The sequence below is a fragment of the Miniopterus schreibersii genome, assembly GCF_964146895.1.
Source record: "Miniopterus schreibersii genome assembly, chromosome: 4".
NCBI lineage: Eukaryota > Metazoa > Chordata > Mammalia > Chiroptera > Miniopteridae > Miniopterus > Miniopterus schreibersii.
In genome coordinates, this window is record NC_138105.1 from 76,882,244 (window position 1) to 76,896,182 (window position 13,939).

At 53.8% G+C, this 13,939-nt stretch overlaps 1 protein-coding gene across 1 annotated transcript in view; it reads right to left on the bottom strand.

Moving 5' to 3' along the window:
* Positions 1 to 299: 299 nt before the first annotated feature.
* PEBP4 (phosphatidylethanolamine binding protein 4) overlaps positions 300 to 13,939 on the bottom strand; it is a 211,433-nt gene continuing 197,793 nt past the window's right edge. The window contains exons 5-7 of the mRNA XM_081135308.1: positions 13,681 to 13,726; positions 11,226 to 11,339; positions 300 to 574 (exon numbers count right to left, since the gene is read on the bottom strand). Of these exons, the coding sequence (XP_080991434.1) occupies positions 423 to 574; positions 11,226 to 11,339; positions 13,681 to 13,726 (312 nt within the window). The 3' untranslated portion in view covers positions 300 to 422. The remainder of the gene's footprint in view (positions 575 to 11,225; positions 11,340 to 13,680; positions 13,727 to 13,939) is intronic.

Genomic DNA, 13,939 nt, shown 5'->3' on the forward strand with positions numbered 1-13,939 from the left:
GTGTTGAATATCGGAGCTGGAAAAGACCATGGTGATAAACCAGCTGCCCCTACCTCTTCTTCCTACCTCAATTTTACAGCTGAGGAAGCAGAACTCTAGAGAGGGTGAGTGATTTGCTCCAGGTCACACAGTGCGCCTCAGTGACGGTTCAGGGCTGGGGATCTCCACCTCCTGCCTATCTACCTATCCCCGCCATGTACTTCTCCGCACTTGCATTTACAGGCCCCAGTGCTGGACACTGATTGATTTCCTGTCCTTGGTGTTTGAGGACAGGCTAGGAAACAAAACATTCAACCAGTGAGCCCTGGGTGATTCTTTAATTCAGAAGAAAAGGTGTTCCATACCCGGAGGGAGTTCCATACCCAGACTATAGGTGGTGTGGACACACACCTGCAGCGTGAAGCCTGAGGTCTGGGAGGCAGTTATGTCTGTTTGCATATCTCGTGCGTAGTCCTGTTTCCTCCGGGAACCTGGGGACCTGGCGAGTCCATGTGATTTTGGGTCATGAACTGAGTCCTTGCTTCACTTTGATTTAGTTTGTAGCGACTCAGAAATCCTTCCAGTTGCCAAGCGCCTGGAAGGACAAACAGACCACAGAGAGGCAATGAGAGAGAACCATGGACTTGATAGCTGCCAAGGCTAAGAGGGAGGCCAGCTCTGGGGGAGTGGAGACAGCAGGTGTTGGCCTTGGACACTGGGCTGAGTACCTGGGGGTACTTCTGACTCCTAGCTGCAGAAATGCCCCTGGATATTAGCAGAGCACCTAGGAAGGGGCTGGGCCTGAGAAAACAATGTGGACACGAGTCTGGGCTGAGTTAAGAGCAGCCTTTGGTCTGTCCCCGGTGCCCTTTGTTTAGCATAACTCTGCCTCCTCACTCACATGCAGAAAGGAAATGCCCAATCAGGTGGTCTGCGCACTTCCTCCACCCACCCCTCTTTTCCTGCAGGCTCTCTTAGCCCCATGACTGAAGACTGAATGCTTTTTTCTTTGCACCTTGTTACCCCAGCTGCTGGGGCTGAGATTGGCAGAAGTGTGTGTGCTATTCACTTAATCACCTCCCAGGAACCCCAACCACCGCCTCAGGGACCCTGTGCAACAGGGTTCCTTTCCTGGCTGTGGCAGAGGTCAGTGGCAGGCAATATGGCCAGAGCCCCTTCTCCCTGCTCCTGAACACCTGGATCCTGGAGGGGAGCTGAGAGTAGGTGAGACATCCCCAGGCTGGGGCCTAGAAAAGGCCAGTCGGTGCCCAGGTTAGAGGGGCCTCCTCAAGGGGAGAAAACACAGGGGTATCGAGGGAGGTGTACCTTCTGGGGCAAGTGTGAACAGGCCTAGCAGCAGGGCAGGGAGGACACAGCCCTGGGCACTGGGGAGAGGCAGAGGGAAGTGGTCAGAGGCATATTCCCACGCTCTTGTTTCCCAAACCTTGGGCCTCAGCCACCCTTGGCAGATGGTACCAGAGAAAATACAGGACACCCAGTTCAACTGGCATGTCAGATAAGCAACAAATAATTTGTTAGTGTATGTTTCACATATTGCATGGAACATACTTATAATAAAAAATTATTCCTTTATTTACCTAAAATTTGAATTGAACTGGGCATCTTGTAATTTTTTTTCCCCTCTCTCTTTTTTAAATCCTCACCTGAGGATATTTTTCCCATTGCTTTTCAGAGAGAGTAGAAGGGAGAGAGAGACACAGAGAGAGAAAAACATCCATGTGAGAGAGAAACGTTGGTGGGTTACCTCCCGCTTGCACCCCAACTGGGCCTGGGATGAGCCTGCAACCGAGGTACCCGCCCTTGGACGGAATCGAACCTGGGACCCTTCAGTCTGCGGGCCGACGCTCTAACCACTGAGCCAAACTGGCTAGGGCTCTCTCTCCCTTTTAATCCTCACTTGAGGATATGTTTTTATTGATTTTAGAGAGAGAGAGGAAGTGAGAGAGAGAAAAACCTCAATCGGTTGCCTCCCGTATTTGTCCCAATTAGGGATCAAGCCCTGAAACCTAGGTATGTGTCCTGATCGGGAATCAAACCCGCAGCTTTTTGGTGTACAGGACGACTTTCCAACGGAGCCACCTGGCCAGGGCTTTCTTTTCTCTCTCTTTTTTTTTGTTTGTTAAATCTAGCGACCTTCCCTGGGTGGAGGGAGTGCTTGGGGAAGACCTTGTCCAGAGCAGAGCTAGGCAGTGGAGGGTATGGCCTGGACCAACAGAGAACAGTAATGCACAGAGAGCACAGTGCGAGCAGCTGGCATCCTGGAAATCCACAACCTGGGTATGTGCCCTGACTGGGAATTGAATCGGCGACCTTTCAGTGCACGGGACGACGACCTACTGAGCCACACGACCAGGGCTGATATAGAGCTTTCTATGTGCCAGGCATGGTTCTAGGAACCCCATGCATATTCAGTCAATTAATCCTCACAAAGGGAGACTATTTTTATACCCAGTGCACACATGGAGTTCTGGTGAGGTTGCTTCTTAGTGGTGATGGGGAAAAGGGTCTCTTCAGGTTCCCTCAAATTTTATCAGGCTCAGTGGCTGTGCACTCAGATTGGGCTGGAAAGCAGGAGTTTCAGGAGTTCTCTTGGGGCAAGGGTGGCTGGGCACTTGTGAGAGTCTCTCCTTCAGACAGGCTGGTGCCGGGCTGAGAGGTGTGTGACTGACGCTGTAGATCTTCCACTAGGAGGCCTGGCCATGGCCTTTACATTCAGGAAGCCTGGCTGGCTAAAAAGATACTGTGGTTCATGACCCTGGAAAAGTATGTGCACATATGTGCACATGTGTGTGCATGTTCACGCCAGGGGAAGGGCTCTGGGTGAACTGGTGTGTAGCAGGCATGGGGACAAGGGGGCCTTCCCCCACTAAGCAGGGCAGGAAGGAACCCGGGTGTCAGGGAGGGAATTGAAACTCATCACAAGATCAGTGCAATGACAGGAAGAAATCCCCTGTGTCCTGAGGGAGACCTCACTTCCCTCCCCAGCAGTGTGCCCTCCCCTAGCTCAGATGACTTCTCTTGATGGAGCTTGGAGGGCCTTGGCAGCCTCACAGCTCCTTCCTTGTCCCATTTCAGACAACCCTGTGGTTCTTGGGCTTCTTGGGCAGCTCCTCAGACCAGCCCCTCTGTCCCTCAGGAGGTAGCCACTAGCCTCCCGCTGCCTCCTCCTCTGGCTTGGCTGTGACTCCTTACACCCCCCGTTTCCTGCCACAAAGGGCAAGAGGAACTGACCCTTTGCAAGTTCTAGAAGGAATGGGGGTGAGTCAGGCCCTCAGGAGTGTGTGGGGAGAGATGGGGAGCTGGGAGGCTGTGGTTTCCGTGGTCACCGTGTGGAGGAAAGCCCCATCCTGTATGGCACTGCTGGTCCCAAGCTGCAGGGAGGCCACTGCCCTTGCAGGAAGAGTTTGTGCTGCTGTCTGAGGTCTGGCCACTCCCCTTGTACCCTGGACCCACCCAGGCTGGGCTCTTCCTGGGACAGGGCACGGGTGGTAAGTGCACTTCAAAGGCCTTCAGCTGGAGGGAGAAGGAAGCAGGGTGTCTGATGCCTGTCTCCTGAGCCACCCAGGACTGGAACATAGAGGTCTGGTCTCCTTGGGGCCAGGCTGCCACCTATGATGAGCAGGTGGGTCCCTACGCAACCCTAGGGAGCATAATTTCCATCTTGCAAAATCAGACTCAGGCATCCTCTCACCTGGTGGTTGAGGAAGGTGTTAGCAATGAGAGATTTTAGATGTTAGAGATGTTTCGGGAGTGGGCCAAGAGGAGAGTTAGGGAACTTTATCTAAAGCCATCAGTTCTGAGGCACCCCTGTGTGCCTGATCTCTGCCAGACCCTGGGGGGTGGAGAAGTGAATGACCCTTATCTTCAACAGCTGGGAGAGGGGCTCCCAGCTCTCAGAGACTCATCTCCTGAGTTGGAGTTCCAGGGATTGCCAAGGCTGGAATGTTTGGGAATGGCCCCAGGGCAGGTATTGAGAGTCACTGTCTCTACCCCCCAGGTTCCCAGATTTGCCTGCTTACCATGGTTTGGGAGTAGTTCGTCACAGTCATGCGGGCCTATTAGGGTTATCCAGGCACCAGGAGACAAAAAGTGATGCTACACCTAGTCTAGCAGTCCCCGCCCTTGTAGGACTCAGCTGAATGGGGTAGACAGCTCCTCTGCTAGAATGTGGAAACTTAAAGCTGAAGGGAATCTCAGACCCCGGGGTCTAGGCGCTCCATCACTGAAGCCACCTGCTGGGGTCTGCCAGGCACGGAGGGGAGCTAAATAACCCAGGCCCATTCTGGCCCTCGATGAATTGATAAGACAATTAGCACTGGACTAATAAGCTAGGCCTTCGAAGGGTGGCCTTGGCCAGCAGCTCAATGTGCCCTCCCATCCCAGCAGATGAGGTCTCACCCCTAGCAGTACCCCCAGAGTCTCTCCAGCAGGCCCACTCTTAAGACTTCCCCATTTGTAATATTTTAAACAAACAAACAAACAAACAAACAAAACGACTTCCCAACAACATAGGAAAGTGTTCCCTGAGTGTCCTTCTCTAGCCAAGGGACATTCCCCACCTGACCTGTCATTTGGTCCTTAGTAGGCCCTAAAGTGTCCCCCTCTCAGCCTGGGAAGAGGGGGTTGGGAAGCCCTCACTGGGAGGCAGGCTCCCATTCAGGTGGGCTGTAGAACAAGGGGCAGGGTACCAAGCCTTGGGTACCAAGCAGGGGTGACCTCCTAAAAGCCACCATGTGAGCTGCCTGAGTCCCTCTATGCTGGGACCAGGGGTACCTGACTTGGAGCTGCCCTGTCACCCTAGATGGGTGAACTGTGTCTAACCAAGGTGGCCCCTCTCTTCACTGGCCTGCCCCTATTCTCCCCCTAGGCAGGGGCACCATCGCTTCTTGTCAGGGGAAAATACAAAACTTGACTGCGAGCCTAATAACCGCCACCCTGAGTGTGGACTCGGCCGTAATTTGTCTGGCGCTTTGCCGGCTGGCTGTGGTGATAGAAGCGCTGATGCCTTCTGCTGAGATTAATGATGTCCTGGCGGTGGTGGGCGGGGGGGCCTGAGCCTTTTATTTTTGTGTGCCATTAAATGACATCCAGAGACTTCCACTCAGGAGCTGAAAAGCCCATGTTCCATCGCATCCAATTACTCCTGGGGAATATCTGCTGAGTGGCTGATGCTGCGGGCTTGAGAGGCTCAGGGCAGAGGGGACCACTTTGACTTTGGCAGGAGTGAGAGGTGGGGATGCCGGGGGCAGTTCCTGGGGTGGGGAGGGGTGAGCCCTGGCTCCTCTGGAGAGGAGACCTCAGGAGAATCACAGTAGGTGGATCACCCCCCTCTGTCCATCCTGTGGCTGGAGTGGGGATGGGGACGGGAGTGAGAGAGTGGAGACTTGAAGCTGTCAATTTAGCTCCCAGTTATCAATTCCACTATTTGGTGGTGGTGTTGGCTGGCTGAAGTTTGGGGCAGAGTTTCACCATTATACGTGGTTTCCCTGTGGGTGATGTGTTCAGTATGGCTTTGGACGGTTGGTGTTGGCTTGTTGAAGAGGGCTGCTTGTGGCCTGTGGAGAGTGCGGGCAGTGCCCAGCCAGTGTGCCTGCCTGAGAGTTGCCCAGGATGGCCCCATCTGAGTCGCTGCCACGTCCCCAGTCCTACCAGCTCTGCCAGGTGGGTGGGGCTCTTTGGAGGCAGAAGAGGGCTGCCTGACACAAGCCCACACAGTGACTCAGGGGCTGAGCCCTGGGGGGTTCTGGGGCCTGGCCAGGTGAACCACCATGGGAGGTCATGGCGGGGAGTAAGTAGGGGCTGTTTTGCGGTGGGCTGTGTGTGTTTGTGTCTGTCTGTATGTGTGTTTGGGGCTCGTTTCCAGGCAGGGAGCCCCCTTCCCTCCACCTTTGCCTACACTGGCTGCTTTTTCCTCACTGCTACCAGGCCTGGTAGATTTCCTCCCAGCCTTTGTCCCTCCACACCAAGGCCTTCTCCTTTGACGCTGCTTGGAGCTCTGCTGCGTTCATGCCCTTGGCCTGGGCTTTCAAACATTTCCACATAGCACCCCTCATCTGAATCACCCACGGTGTCCCAATGGCCTTTAGGTGCCGCGAGCAAGACTTAAACCCAACTGGAAGGCAAGTCTCTGCCTGTCTGTCCTCTTTGACCCCTGTGGGTGGGTGGCTCTTCAGGAGCTGCTCAATTCCACTGACTAAGGAGCTGGAGAGCAGATTGTGCCTGTCTAGTCCAGAACTCCAGACCCTTCTCTGCCCCTTGCATCCAATTTTGCTGGGAGCAGTCTCTCTGCAGGCCTCCGAGGCTGCCCCTGTGAGGTGGTGACCCAAGTCTGGCATGGCCCTGGTATGGCTGCACTGTCCTGGGCTCATAGCCTTGTAGAGGCTTCCAAAACAAGCTGTGGCATGTCATCCTGATGGACAGAGAGGGGATTTCCCTGGCTCACTTGCCAGAGGAGCGGGAGGCCAGCTCGTGACACCTCTGGGTGAGGTGGCTGAGGTGTGGCATGGCGCAGACCACAGCTCCACACAGTGCTCAGCCACAGGAAAGGGGCGTGTGGGTGCACTGCCTGGGGCGGCTGCTGCTGCTCGCCAGGGATGCCGAGGGCAGAAGATTGGAGTCGCTCCCTCTCTGTCCCCACACCAGGCCCAGAAGTCTGGTGGTCCGGGTGGGAGGAGAAGGAATGTGGGTGTGTTGGTGACAGGCACAAAGAGCTTTGCTCCAAAAGGAAGAAGAAAATTAATTTGCTATTAACTGAGGATCCTTGATCAACCAAGCCACTCACTGCTCTGGGCTTCAGTTTCCCCGACAGATGCTGTCCCTGCACAGTCAGGAGTGAGGGAAGGCCAGGCTGGCGGAGAGGCTGGGCATGTAAGTGGTCCTGCCTGTGCCGGCACTGGGACAGGGGGTGTGTGGATGCTGAAATTGTCCTTTGCAGGTATGGCACTCACAGAAGTGACTGTCTTTTCAGGTGTTAAAGGAAGTCAACGGTGAGGTGTGCTGGGAACGTGGGGGTGTGAGAATGGGCAGGTTCGTATGCTCAAGGCTTGTGAATGTGCATACATGGGTGTGTCCCATACACAAACACACTCATTGACAGCAAGTCCACAGTGGGCTGAGCACAGGGACAGGTGGTAAAAGGGAAACATAAGACAGAGGTGAGCTCTTCCCTCGAGGAATTTATAGGCTCGCGGTGGAAGTGGGGCCTATGCAAGTGAAAGATGATTGAGCAATACAGAAGAGATACAAGCAGGTGACTAAAGAAGCACAACAGAATGTTATATGAGCATCTCAGAGGAGTAGGAGAGGGTGGGTTGGGTCAACTGAAAGAAGACAGCCCGAGATAATGCCAGGTCCAAATTTGGGGAGGTGAACTGTGGCCTTTGGAGCACGTCAGTGAAACTGAGCCAGCGCTTGTCAGAGGGCACCAGTTCAGGCTCCATGAGCTTCAGCGCTCTCCTCTGTTCGGAATGTGGCCGTGCTTGAGCTATGTGAATATCCCCTTCTCTTTCTGTGAGCTACCCCAGGTGACACACACATCCATGGGTGAAGGGACTCGGTCCACATGGCTCACTTCTGTGCCCACGTCTCCTACAATGGTGTCCTGAACACGCAGCTCCTAGTGTTGTCGGAATAAATGTGGAGGGCATTTGTGAATCAAGCCAAGCATGGTGGGGAAAACGGCGTACACAGGAAGGAGCTGTGTACAGGCTGGAGGAGTGGGGTGGGAAGGTAGGAGGTCATAAACCAGAAGCAAGATAGTTCCGAATCCCCTTCCAGGGCTGTTGCTCTGGTCCTGACAGCCCAATAGCTGATGGAAGGCCTCTGCCGAGAAGTGTGTGGGGTGGCTGGGTGAGTCGAGCCTCAGCACCTGCTCCCTGCATCTGTCCAGAGGAGCTGGGACATGGGGAGAGGTTGGTAAGCTGGGAGCAAATCTGCTCAGGGTCACTCAGCGGTAGACCAACTAGTTCAACCCCTCATCTTGATGATGTAGAAATCGAGGCCCAGGGATGTGAGGTGGCTTGTCCAAGGTCACACAAGGGTGTGAGTGTCAACATCTTCCATTTGTTGACCCCATGTATGTCGTCCTGGAGTCATAGAACAAAGAGGAATCCTGGAGAGGATTCCAGCCCCTGGATCTGAGCAATCCCCCACCCCCAGTCACACAAGTTCAACTAGAATAATCTCACACTCCCTTCTCACCCCAAACCTGTTATTCATACCTAAGTCCCAAGGAGAGAGAGACCCAATAAGACTGGGTCAAGTTAACTATCTTCTGTGGATACCCTCTACCTTCCTTCTGCATACTGACCTTTCCCCTCCAGTCTCTAGAAGCTGTTTTTCCCTGTTCATCCAAGGGACACAGTGGCTGGTTACACTACTCCTACCCCAGGACACATGGCTCCTTCCACAGATACCTTCCCATGGAAAGAAAATTAGACCAAGGCAAGCCCCAGAGCCCATACCCATTGGCAGGGCTTTATGGTCCAGCCTAGGGCTCCACGAGTCCCCCAAGCTCTGTGTAGGTGCTGCAGAGAGCGCCAGGCCTTTTGGAGTTGCAACATTGTGCAAGGGCTGCTTTTGCTTTTGCAATCAGTCACCCCTGGGTTTATCCATGCCAGACGTCTCCATGCCCCTGGTGCCTCCTGTTCTCTTCCTCTGGTCAGCTGTGCCCACCACTCCAGCTCAGTCAGCTCTGAGGAGTGCTTTTGTGTGTTTCTTCTCCCATGGCCATTAGCCAGCGGCCCTCCATCGTGCCCATCAAAGTCACGCCTCTGCCTGGCTTTCTAGAACCTCCACAGCCTTCCTCAGTTTTCTCCTTTCATCACCATCCCTGCCCCCTCGCAAAGGGTACTCCTCACTTTTTCTTTTCTTTTTCACATCTTTGCGTCTGCAGGTTTCCCAGCCCAGAGCTCCCTTCCCTCTCTCCTTCCCTCAAGGATTCAAATCTCCTCCTTTTCCAGGGCCCAGCCCAGGCCCCACCTGCTCCTTGGAGCCTCAGGGCCACATAGGTTTGTAGATCATCTAGATCCAACCCCTCATTTTCTAGATGAGGAAACTGAGGCTCAGAGAGGTCAGTTGATTTGCTCAAAAGTCAAATCACTAGCTAGGGACTGGAATCCAGATTTCCTCTCCCTGCGGCAAGATACCTTTGCACCCTTCCTGGCTGAAGAGGGCAAGTGTCCTGGAGGGTAGGAGATGCTAGGAAGGGACAGGCCTAAATCTACACCAACCGCCACATACACACAATTAACTGCTTAATTATAGGCTGCTCTGCATTGTTACTTGAGAGTTTCCAAAGTAGACTGTCAGCCCCTTAAGGGCAGGGAACATTCCCAGTGCCATCTTGTCCTCTCCGAAGCCTCTAGCACAGTGCTGGACCTGTGGAAGGCATCACACGTGGGACCAGTGCCCTGACCTGGTAGGATAATCTTCCTGCCTCCATGTCTGGTGGCAAACAAAACAACAGAGAAGCCAAAGAGACTATCCCCTGATGCAAGTCCAGTTCTAAGTGCTCATGTAGATGAGAGGTGGATGGCGGCAAGGTATACAAGAAATCTTGGTTTTGACAAAGATCCAAAAGGGCTAATAATGGGTTTCAGGCAAGGAAGGTTTCCAGAATCCTTGCCTGCTTCCTTTCATAGGAAGGGCACACAGGCTGCTGTGTTTTCTGGAGGGTGGGCTGGGATCAAACCTCAGGACCCAGCCATGGCAGGGGTGAGAGTGTCTTTGGCACACACCCTTCCTCCTCTGTCCTCTTCACTGCTCCTCCTGGCATCGCCTAATGCTCTCTCCTTCCCCTTCTGTCCTGCCCGTGGAAAGCACTTGATCCGAGGGAGGTTCCTTCAGGGGACCGTCTGAGTCTTGTCCTGCCCAGGGCAGGACACTGGGACCCTGAGGTCTAACGTGGGACGCATAAGCACTGCTTTACTTCATGAGACTCTCATGTATGGGGAGCCAGGTGGGCTCAGGTGCTAGTTCCCGGCCCCAGAAATCAGGTGGAAGGGGCTCCATGATGTCTTAGGTGAGAAGGGGATCCAGGGATATGGAGAAATTGAACTTGGCCTGGGTAAGATACATTTCTTTCCTTTCTTTCTTTGCATTCAAACTTCAAAGCATGTCTTTGGGAAAGCTCTTGAAACAGATTTACAGATTGGCAAGGTGCTGAGGGCACCTGGGGAGGGTTCACCAGTGGAAAGGTTGCACCAGCTCTGCTTCCAGGGTGGCTGGAGCCTTCTGTGATTGGTGGCTTCCACTCAGCACATCTGAAGGGCTCCATCGCTCAACCAAGGCCTTTCTGGGCTCCCAGCTCCTCTCCTCTGGGGCCTCGGGCATCAGGCTTGTAACAATGCCTTCGCCAGCTTCCCAGTGGGTGGAGGTTGGTCAGGGTCACTGGGTGAGAGGAAATGGCTGACAACACCCACTCACCCTCCTGCCAGCCTGGGATGTGCTCTTTGTACTCTCAGGTTGGCATTTGTGTGTTCCACATTGTCTTCCCTTCCCTAAAATGGTGTGGTAGTAGAGTGTGTAGGAATTTTCTTTCCCTAAAGAAGGCCCAGAGAGGGGCTGTGGCTCACACTGGGACAGGTGAATCACCTGTGGCATTGCAGTGGCCAGGTGTCCGTGAATCTTCCTGCCCCCTGCTCTGGAGGAGGAGTGAGGTCAAACAGTCCGGGTTAGCCATTAGGAAGCTATGAGTGGTGGGTCCTCTCCAGAGTACCAGGAGGGCTGCTCAGAAAGCTGGCGCAGGGGCCATGGCTGGAGAAGTCTTTGCCCCACCACTGAGATGGCACCGGGCAGAAAGAGCAATTAAAGACCAATGAAGACAGACCCGCAGGGTGGCATTCCAGGGCCCTCTTGCCCAGATCAGACTCAATTACAGGGCACAATTACTTGTAGAAATGTTGTGGGGTAGCTGCCTGCACATGCCATTGAAGGCTGTTGGGGAGATGCTTTTCTCCTTGGCTCCAGTTACTCCCTTTGAGACCCTACCTAATAGACTCCCCCATCCAGCTAAAGCCACCATCTTGGTCTGTGGGACCATATCTGACACCACCAGCATTTCTTTTAGGACACTCATTCCAGTTCACTCCCAAGAAACGCCACCCTTTTACCTTAGCCTTCAAGGCTCATGGATAGAGGTCAAGGTCCCAACTTTCCCATTAATGCATGGAGCATCGGCTTTATCCCAGAACTCACCCTGGCTTTGAAGGATGGAAAGGCCTTACCTAGACTCTGCATTTCGTATTGAAGGAGAGTTATGTTCTTTTTTCCTTGAAGATAGACGGAGAACTGGTAGCGATGGTAGCCAGTTTTTGGTGGTGGGGTGGGAGGCTGGTAGGCTATGGGCAGAAAAGAGAGAGAGGGTGGGCTCCACATGCCACAGGACCCAGGAGCTCCTGGCTGCTCTGGGCAGGAGGAAAAGAGAATTATTTGTGCCTTTCATGGTCCCAGCTGACCCTCCTGGGGTCCCAGATGGGGGCTTACCCATTTCACACCATTAGGATTTGTCTTTGGCAGGATCTTGTCCTCAGAGGCTTCATTTAAGAAGCACATTTTTGGGGGTGGGTGGGAGAAGGAAGAGGTGTGGTCTGTTTGAAGGTCTCCAGTGCTGGTGGGTACCTGGGCCTTTCTGGGCCAGTGGGTGTTGCCCTTTGTTTTTTCTTTAGTCTATCCTGATAGATTTCCTGCTTTGAGAGAAACCCATTTTCCTCTCAGCACATTTGGCAATGGATTTTTATTTATTTTTTCAGCATTTCCTTATGAACTCAATCCCCAAAGAAGTAAATTTCTTGGCTGGATCTGGAGGATCTGGAAGTGGTTACGGGGGTGGGTCGGACTTGGTTCAAAGGCTTGATCATGGAAGCTGTAGGACCTGGGTGCTTGGGGCAAAGGGAACCAACTCAGGCTCTTCCGGAGAAGGCCTTCTCCCTTCCTTTCACTCCCTGCACAGGAGGCAGATCTTTTCTGGGAGAAAAGCAGAGTGGGGGACGTCTTTCATTCTCCCCCCAAGACTCTGAAGGGCCCCAGGGTTTTGCAGCTGGACCTGGCCATTCCAGCCTGGCCTCCTTCCGAGAGTGCTAGGCCTCTTCCTCCTCTCCTTGCTCTCTTCATCTCCCTCTCCAAGGAGCTGAGAATCTCCTGGGGTTGGGCGAGGATGGAGTGTTAGCAGTGAAGATGCTGGTGGGAGGGAGCATTGGTGCTCTATGGCCACCTCCCTCTCCTGCAGATCATTAGACAAGAGCTGCTGGCTGCTTGGAGAGCTCCTCACGGTGTGCTTCCGGCCACGGCCTCCAGCGAGCCCGCAGCCAGGGGCTTTCCTGACTATTCATCTCTCCCAGAGTTTTTGGACTACATCAGGGTGTGTGTATGTGTGTGTGTGTGTGTGTGTGTGTGTGTGTGTGTGTGTATGTGTGTTCAGAGTGAGAATAGCACAGGGTGTTCCAGGAGCTATGTGGGTTTGTGTGACTTGGGGTCTACACCGGGGCAGGTGTGGGTGCTGGAAGAGCCGGCTGTTTGGGAGGGTCTCTGTCAGTGTGTGCAAAAGTGGGCAAGTCAGCGTTTTGTCACAAACATGGCCAGTGCTGAGAGACTTCTGAGCATAGGTGGGTGCCGCAGTGTCTCTTCGCGTGCGTGGTGTGTGGAGGGCAGATGTGGCTGGGCCAGCTTTCAGCAAGGTAGGTGGGTGTGAGGGTGGTTGAGTGCACTTGAGGGTGGGTGTGTCCCATGCTGCCAGAGGCTGGTGACCGTGATTCCCTGTGGATAAGGTTGTAACTCACTTGTTCTATGCAGCTGGGAATTAGCCTCAGGGGAGATGCAGACTGAATCCCTTCACTAGGAAGCTTTCCTGAAGAATCCCCCCTCCGAAAGTAGAGATGAGAGATATGAGGAGCCAGGGAGGGGCACACAGGTTGGGCCACCTCTCTGGACCAGGCCTTGGCCAAGTGCTTCCCTTGTGACATCTCTTTAACTCTCCCCACAATTTGGTAGGGTGGCCGTTTTCGCCACTTTCTGGGTGAGGAAACTGAGGCTCTGAGAAGTTAAGTCAGGCTGACAGTAAGTGGTGGAGCTGGGGTTTGAATCTAGGCGTACTTGGTGCCTGAGCCTTGTTGATTTACGAAACCATGCGGTTCCGCTGGCTGTTTTGCTCAGCCCTTTGCCAGAGGCCAGCTTACCCCCTGAGCATTCCCTGTAAGTCAGTGGAGGGCCTGCTCTTGTAGCCGGGATCTGAGAGGGAGGGGGAGCTGGTGGTGAGGATGGGGTGAAAAGAGAAGGGCGTCAGAGGAGAGAGAAGTCTATGCAGCCACGTGCAGCCGCATCGTGGGACTGGGGGAAGGAAAGAAGAGACGTAGGCAGAGAGAAGAGAATGACCCGCCCACCCCTTCAGGGGAGCCGTTATGGGTGCTCTCCAGCCATCACCTGCATTAATACTGGCTCCGTCACACTAGCCATGTGACACAGGCACGTGGGTCTGGGCCTCAGTGTCATTCTCTTTAAAATGGAGATATTGATGGCAGCGACTTTAAAAGGAAATTGTGAAGATTAAATCAGAGTGTACACACAAACTCTTGGATCAGTGCTTTCCGTGTACACGGCAAAGTAACAACATGACATTGTACTGTTATCTGGAGATCATCATTGTTGCCCTGGCTGGGGGGAGGAGTGTTGTAGGGTCTTACTCACCTGATAACACCCTGCCCTGTATATTCCCCATCTTCAAGTCAGAGCCCTGAAACGAGACAGGCACGGGTGTGGGTAACTCCTGAGGCAGCAGAAGGCCACGCGATCACCCTTCAGTCCAAGGGGGCTCTGTTGAGCTCTCTCTCGGGGAATGGGATGAAGGAGGAGGAAGATGCATGGCTGCTTCTGGGACACCTTGCCAGAATGGGCTGTGGGGTTTAGAACAGTGCCTCAGGGGATCTGGGAAGAGAAGGCAGACACA